Source organism: Primulina eburnea, chromosome 11 (genome assembly GCF_022965805.1).
Source record: "Primulina eburnea isolate SZY01 chromosome 11, ASM2296580v1, whole genome shotgun sequence".
NCBI lineage: Eukaryota > Viridiplantae > Streptophyta > Magnoliopsida > Lamiales > Gesneriaceae > Primulina > Primulina eburnea.
Window position 1 is genome coordinate 41,790,099 of NC_133111.1, and position 7,462 is coordinate 41,797,560.

General features: G+C 37.4%; 1 protein-coding gene across 2 annotated transcripts; it reads right to left on the minus strand.

Moving 5' to 3' along the window:
- Window positions 1-943: 943 nt before the first annotated feature.
- On the minus strand, window positions 944-6,548 carry LOC140806203 (BEL1-like homeodomain protein 4). 2 transcript variants are annotated; one of them, XM_073162720.1, is made up of 5 exons: window positions 6,282-6,548; window positions 4,737-6,086; window positions 3,640-4,022; window positions 2,696-2,756; window positions 944-1,664 (listed from the first exon to the last, which is right to left on the minus strand). In XM_073162720.1, the coding sequence occupies exons 2-5, from the start codon at window positions 6,030-6,032 to the stop codon at window positions 1,134-1,136; spliced, it is 2,271 nt and encodes a 756-aa protein (XP_073018821.1). In that variant the 5' UTR covers window positions 6,033-6,086; window positions 6,282-6,548; the 3' UTR covers window positions 944-1,133. The 2 variants fall into 2 exon arrangements, with proteins under 2 accessions (XP_073018821.1, XP_073018820.1); XM_073162719.1 differs by having other exon boundaries at window positions 6,250-6,548.
- Window positions 6,549-7,462: the final 914 nt, after the last annotated feature.

Here is a 7,462-nt window from a genome sequence, read left to right on the forward strand (position 1 = left end):
TGAATTAATTAAAGTTAATAATTTGGTGTTAAATATAATGGTTGCTAATGTTTTTCAAATATTAGATTTTTTATAATATATCTTGAGAATTTTCTTTTTGAACATCTAGAAAATCATATGTTACAAAATAAAATAAAATTTATTTTCATTGTTGCGTGGAAATGGCATTATAGAGACGAGACAAGCAAATCGTTACAAAGAAATTAATATTTTAGACTAGTAATTTAATAAGCAATATATAATAAATGTTTTGCACACATAACTCTTGTTAATTTGAAAAGTTCCACCATATTAAATATCTCACATGTCTTATCGACAAAATTTGAAATGTAAAGGAAAATAATATTGTTGGTCCACAACGTTATCTCATTTTGGGTTTTAGAAACTAAATATAAAGTTGGCAAAAACTTGTGTGAGACGGTCTCACGAGTGAAAAAGATCTCTTCTTTGGGTGATCAAGGAAAAAAATATTACTTTTTATATTAAGAGTATCACTTTTATTGTGAATATCAGTAGGGTTGACCCATCTCACAGATAAAGATTCGTGAGACCGTCTCACAAGAGACATTCGGTGCAATAATTTTTGTTTTTTTTTAGTTTTAGTCCTATTTTATCGTAGCACTGACAAGACATCGAAATATTGATGTGACGTTGGAAATTGTTGACATCGGAGTCGAAAAATACTATTCAACATGTCCGGTTCGTTCAACAATTAGACCAACATAGACATAATTTAAAAGTTATTGTACCAAGACCAAAGTTTAAGTACCTAAAATCCAAAAATGAACAAGATTATATAACAAAAAATTATTTTCCCGAATATAAATAATATATCCTATAAAAATTTATAATCAATTGCCATCACATGGTACACTTTAAATATATACATTAAACATGTGCCGAAGGATTATAACTAAAAATAATTTTCCCAAAATTTATATAGAACGTACGTGCTTTAGTAAAATATGGTACACCTTGGCAACACGATGTTGTACATTCTCAAACAATTTGATCAATTTATCGTAAACGACTAATTATAAAGCATATTTGAGAATATGGCAAGATCTATATTATAATCCATTATCTTATTAATGCAGCGTTTGTATAATAATGATTTGATGGTGTTCTAACAGCTATCCCCCGAAGTCTCTGATCGAGAACCGGCTCTTCTCCGGTAAGTTTCCGGCGTGACGTAATCCTAGAGTAAGGGACACGTCACTCGGATTCGCCCCGAACCTTATTAGTGTGGAAGAGTCATTAACTCGCCCATTTCCGGGTTGATGTGTGCTGCCGGAGTCAGTTTCCTGCATGGCCGGAAAAGATTGCGCCGACGACGTGGTGGCAGTTTTGTTTGTGTTGATAATGCTGGCTTGGTTTTCCGAGAAGCGTTGCCTATTAATTGCGATGAATGAAGGGTCGCTTTCTGGGGCATTGATTTCATGAGATTTTTTGGGTGCAGGCGGATGAGTAATTGCGGTGGTGGTGGCGTGAGGCGTTGAAGTTTGTGCATTGTTACTGTTGGTACCTGCAGCTGCAGCGCTGGTGCTGCTGCTGCCGCTGTGGTCCCGCTGCGGATCTACCTCATCCTTGGCTTCTTGCTGATACATCTCTTCCACCATGGGTTTCCACAACCGAACCCTCGCATTTATGAACCAGTTTGAAACCTGGATTTACATATGTATAACAAAGTAAAAAAACAACCATAAACTATTAAATAAATTCATTGCAATTCAACGCAAATGAGTTTAAAACGCTCCCATTATACATACATACATATATATATATATATATACATATATATATATATATATATATATATATATATAACCCAGCAATCCTAGGACAAGACGGTCATCCCTCTTGGTCCGTCGCTTGGGTAAATCCGGATACGGCATGCACTAGATTTTGATATACTTAGATTAATGTTTATAGGTCAGGTGAATCATCTCCATCGATTTAAGGTTGTTTAAACATAAAGAATTAAAATCTACTTGAACTCTAATGCTACCCATTGCAAATGTCGTTGGAGGTTTGGTCCACCATGATCATAACAACAAGAAGGAATTTAATGATGTAAGTTGTAAATGCGATGTAGGTATATCCATTAGGCAGAAATCAAGAATAATTAAGAAGTAACAAATGCGTCCAAGAACGTACAGTAGATGCATGTTCGTGTCATTTTTAGGGTTGATTCCAAGAAAGACCTAATCCACAGCTTTCGTTGCATAATCAAATCCCACCATTTTCAGTACAAAAAACAGACTGTAACGGGGTGGGATCATTGAATGTGTATGCTGTACTTAAAAATATAAATGTATTAAACACTGGAAAATTTTCATGTCTTACTCTACTGTACTGTAATTGACTGATTTCCATCTGACCCTAAATATAACAGTCAGCTGTTTTTTCTCTGTTTCAGAAAATTTATCTTTCCGGGAAAAGAATCCAAAGAAAGCATTATAAGGGACAAAAAAGATAGGTTTTTCTCCAACAGAAACAAGAAAAATTCACAGAACAATGACACAAATCCTCGCAAAGCCAACACCCACGAGCCCCCTACCTCAACAAACCCTCTACAGGAGCAATAAATGATGCTCAAAATATGGAAAACCCGCTTTTGGGCCGCTAATATGTGAAAGAGAGAGCAAATGGAAAGGGCGTGGTTTTGGAAATGTGATGATAATAAAAAGAATACCTGGTTCCTCGATAGGCCAGTCTGTCGCGCCAACAGGTGCTTGTCTGCGTCGCTTGGATACCTGAGAAAAATGATCCAGAGGGAAGAAAACGACGTTAGATTCAGAAAATAGAAGCCTTCTTGCCCAAACAGTGTAATTTGACGACCATACTTTAGGCTAATTTTAGATTTATTGTACAACAAAAAGAGAGAGATTTGTACGTAATTGGATCAAAATTTCTTGGTTCTTTTAGCATTTTTCGTTGCTGCATGGGCGGGACAATCTAGGAGGAACAGAGCAGTTGCAGCAATGGCTGAAAAAGATTCCGAATTAAAGTCGGCAGCTGCAGTCTCTGCTCTCTTTTCTTTGACATATTCATTCATCGTATTCTCTAAATGCTATGTATTTATTTAAAACAAGCAAATATACTAATTTTTTTCTTTATTTAATCGCCCCATGTAGATCCATAATGACCGTTTATAGAGACTAATGAGGACATAATATGCTAGGGTCAGAATCTGGTCAAAGCAGCATTAAATGGTCAAAATTAACATCAATTTATTGCATGATATATTACTTAAATTTACATGACATTTATAGCAGGAGAAATTTTAGAAAAAAGGGGTTGGAAAAAAGGAAGGAAACAACACAACAATCTTTTTCAGCTTTTTTTATTGAAAGAACAACATCAGGGGCTGCATTTCTGTACCTTTAAACGACAATCACAAGTAAAAAAGAATTGAAGGGGTGAAAAAAATAAAGGAAGAAAAAGTCAGAACAGTTTCCCAGGCGGAGTTTCAAGAATCATGAAGAATTTCGCCTTATCACGGAATCCCACAAAAATAATTAATCTTTAGTGATTAACTAACTCCTTTTCTTGATCCCATAGTAAAGAAAGAAACTTAGTTTTTTTTACTACAAATTACTGTAGATAATGTGTAACGAAAGGGCAAGAAAAACGTACGGATGCAGGAAATGTTCAAAAAGCCAAGCTCTCAAAATGTTGACAGATCGGTCGGGCAAGCCTCTTTGAGGTCTCCATGCTTCTTGCTGCATCATTCCAATCTGATGAAATGCTCTTTGTTGCCGCAGGCTTTGCTCGAGAATTTTCAGCCTAGGTGTCTCGCCTTTTGTTATCCCCGACGTGCCGCCATCTTTTTCCCCCAACAGCTCGCAGGTGAGCTTCAACTGGGCGGAGATGGCGTCTTTCAGGCACCGGAAATGGCGGGACATGGCCTTCTGAGCGAGGCAGGTGTACGGCACTGCCGCCCCGAAACCCATCACCATGTCGAACGAATTCATCACCATCTGCATTTGCTCGCAGTAGTGGCTGTATCTTCTATCCACCTGCAAAATATCAATTCTTGAATACTTTGCCACTACTCAAAGTGTACATGATGAGATGTTTGGACAGAAATTATTTTGCTAATAATTGTTTGATGATTTTAATATTCTTTCATTTTATTAATAAAATAATTAGATCTGGACTCGAAATATATAGTAACTGTAACTATATATATATTTATATATGGGATCAGATCATCAGTTAGTACACTGAAATGATTGTTGACGTGAAGGAAAAATATCCTATGTCTCATCTGTAATGCAATCTTTCGGCGATATAGCCAACAAGATTTCATATTTTTTTCTATGAGATTGTTTGAATAAACAAGTATTGTATGATTGGAAGGAAACCCAAAAAAAATAAAACAAGAAATGGAAGAAAATGCAGCTTCATTATGTCAAGTAGTCAACTGAAATGAACCTAATCAGATGGAACTGAATATTTCACACTCCCGGTGGTTGTCTAGTCTCGTGGTCACTCACCAACTTATAATCCAGCTAGAGTTCCCTAATTGTGCCCCACTATTTCTACCATTTATGTAATAAAAATTGATTTTTTATATTAGCATGTTCCATTAATTGGCCGCGGGCAATAAAATATCCCACAGAGGTTGCCGGAATTTTCCATGTCCCCGGTTGGTTTTTATTATAAAGAATTGGACTAAATGAAAACAATGATTATTATGCAAAATGGAGAGGGAAAGGGAGATTACATGCCTCATCAAGCATGGATATTAGTTTGACCTTTCTCCTTTGATGATCGAGTCTGTCAGCAGCTGACAAAGGAGAGGGATCTTTTGAAGTAGAGGAAGAATTGACGCCGCCTGCCCCGCCCCCACTGGGGTTGGAACTAGGGTTAGCGTTGTTGCTGTTGTGATTCTGCTGTCCTAGTTTGTTTTTCTTGAACTGGCCTCTTCCGACGCTACAAAACTCTTCCAACAACTCTTGGGTTGCTTTGGCGTACTTTGAATTCCTCAAGATATTGACCGCTCCCAAGGAAGACCCCAACTCCACCTGCAATTGGTGGTTCTGACCAACTACTCCGCCTTGCAGGTGCAAGGAGGAGGCGGGGGCTCCGGAATTCAAATTCTTGAACTGATACTGTACTACAGAATTAGAGGGCCCCACGCCTTGCCCGAAACACAACATCCCTCCTTCTCTCATCCTCAGTTCCTCGGCCTTCACCGCTTCCAAGTGCTGAAGTGAAGAGGATAGAGATAAAGAAAGCCCTTGTCCTTCAATAACTCCCGGAATTTCATTAGGGTTCGTTTCATCCTCGCTGTTTGGAACCCATGTGAATTGACCGAAAGCCGCTCCCGGTGCGGCATGAAAGACTTGGAGATTGGAAGAATTAGGTGAAGAAGAATGGTTGGGAAGCAGCATATGAAGAGTGGAGGAAGTAGGAGGAGGATGATGGTGGGAAGAAGACGGTGAAGGTGACCTTTGCTGCTGCGAGTTCATCAAGAAGAGTTGCATGGCTGCTGCTGGATCCGCATTAATGCTCGAAATCTGATTCTTGGAATCTCCTAATCCACCGCCTACTACCATCCCTTGACGGTGTAAGAACCAATCAGCAGCAGAAGCTGCTCCGGTGGGAGGCGGTTGCTGCCTCGGATTCCGGTAACTCTGTGAAATTTGACTTTCCAACAACTCAGTAGCCGTAGGTACGCCTCCCGACGGAAAAGTGAACATTTCAGATAACATCCCGACAGTTTCGTAAACTGGGAGCACAACACCTGATTCCTTCTCTTCAATACCTAATAAGGGCGGCGGCGGCGGCGGGTCGAAGCCTTGAATCCTCAGTTTATCCCTTCGGATCTGCTGAGCTATATGCTGCTGCTGAGCTTGCTGATGCTGTTCTTGTTGTGATCTCTCGAATTCATTCGGGAAACTGTAGATTCCTTGGTGGTAATCCTGGGACATAGGATTCGACGAAGTTCCCTTGTCCAAGAATTGAATCGAATTGTAATCTTGTGAGTGAGAGGTAACTGCACAAGCCACTCTTATTCCCATGTCTCTTCCTTCATCATCATCGTCGTCGATTTCCAGTAAACTCAACTGCTGATTCTGCGAACAAATCCATCAAGAAATGAAAAACCCGTATCGGAATTAATTTCAAGAAATAAAATCTGACAATATGAAAATACATGAAAAGAGAAGAATAAAAAGGCAAGTGAGAAGCAAAAGCGAAAGCATCAAATTATGAGCTTATTTCTTCTTTGTCGCTTACAAATTCAGCTTTATCAATCCATACACGCATACATAAAGGCATCAGACATCGTTTTCTTCTTTCTGGGATTTGAGCGAAAAAATGAAAATAAAAAATAAAAAACTTGAATAATTCTTCTTCTTCTTCTTTGTTTTTAAAATCTCTCGCTGTCTGCTATTCCTGAATCTGTCGTCTCTCTCTCTCTCACTCTCTATCTATCTCTTTCTCTCCTTTTCTATCTGTTTGCAGAAGCTAGCGGGAGTGCTGTTGTTCTCTGCAATCGCCTTCTCGAAATAAAGAAACAACAAATAAAAAGAAATGTTTTATATCATATTATGTGTATGTGTATATATATGTGTGTGTAGATGTCTTTTTTGTATGACGGAGGTGATGATTATTTCTGTGTACACCATATTTATATCTGCGCTGTAAAGTTATTTCACTGACATTCACTGTGCTTCCATTCGTTTGGTTAAATTCCAAGAAAATAAAATAACTCACTCAGTTAAATTATTATATTCAACGTTTTTTTATTATTATTATACTTTACCGATTCACTATTAAGGATGTAAAAAATATCGAAATATCGAAATATTATATCGAAAATCATATCGAAATTTTCGATATCGATATCGGTATGAAATATTTTTTTTCGGTTTTTCGGTTTAACTTCGTTATATTTTTTATATACCGATATCAAAATTTTCGATGTCGATACGGTACCGATATGAACTTTTTTCGTATCGAAAATTCGATATACCGAATGTGCGGTATACCGAATTTTCGGTATCGGTATCGATATCGGTATGAAAAAATTCCATATCGATATTTTCGGTACGTTATACGATACATTTATACAAGTACCGTATCCACCCCTATACACCATAGATCGTGATAATCGACTTAATTTATTTTTAAATTTTAATTTAACAAATTTATAAGATGTAGCAGCAAAGGGTTAGTATTTTTATTATACAAAAATTTATGTGAGACGGTTTCACAGGTCGTATATGAATATGGATCTCTTATTTGGGTCATCCATAAAAAAATATTATTTTTTATGCTAAGAGTATAACTTTTTATTGTGAATATAGGTAGTATTGACCCGTATAACATATTAGGATCCGTGAGACGGTCTTATATGAGATCCACTATTTTATTATAGAGTTTTTTTTCTTTGACATCACGTATATCTTTTATTGAGGGAGGTCTATTATTACATCACTGGATATTA

Excerpts from the sequence above, each read along its gene's own strand:
- LOC140806203 (XM_073162719.1), bottom strand. The coding sequence starts at position 6,291 with ATGCCTTTATGTATGCGTGTATGGATTGATAAAGCTGAATTT. Across the intron at positions 2,757-3,639 it reads TTTGAACATTTCCTGCATCC|GTATCCAAGCGACGCAGACA; the intron begins GTACGTTTTTCT and ends CATTTTTCTCAG. Across the intron at positions 1,665-2,695 it reads CTGGCCTATCGAGGAACCAG|GTTTCAAACTGGTTCATAAA; the intron begins GTATTCTTTTTA and ends ATGTAAATCCAG.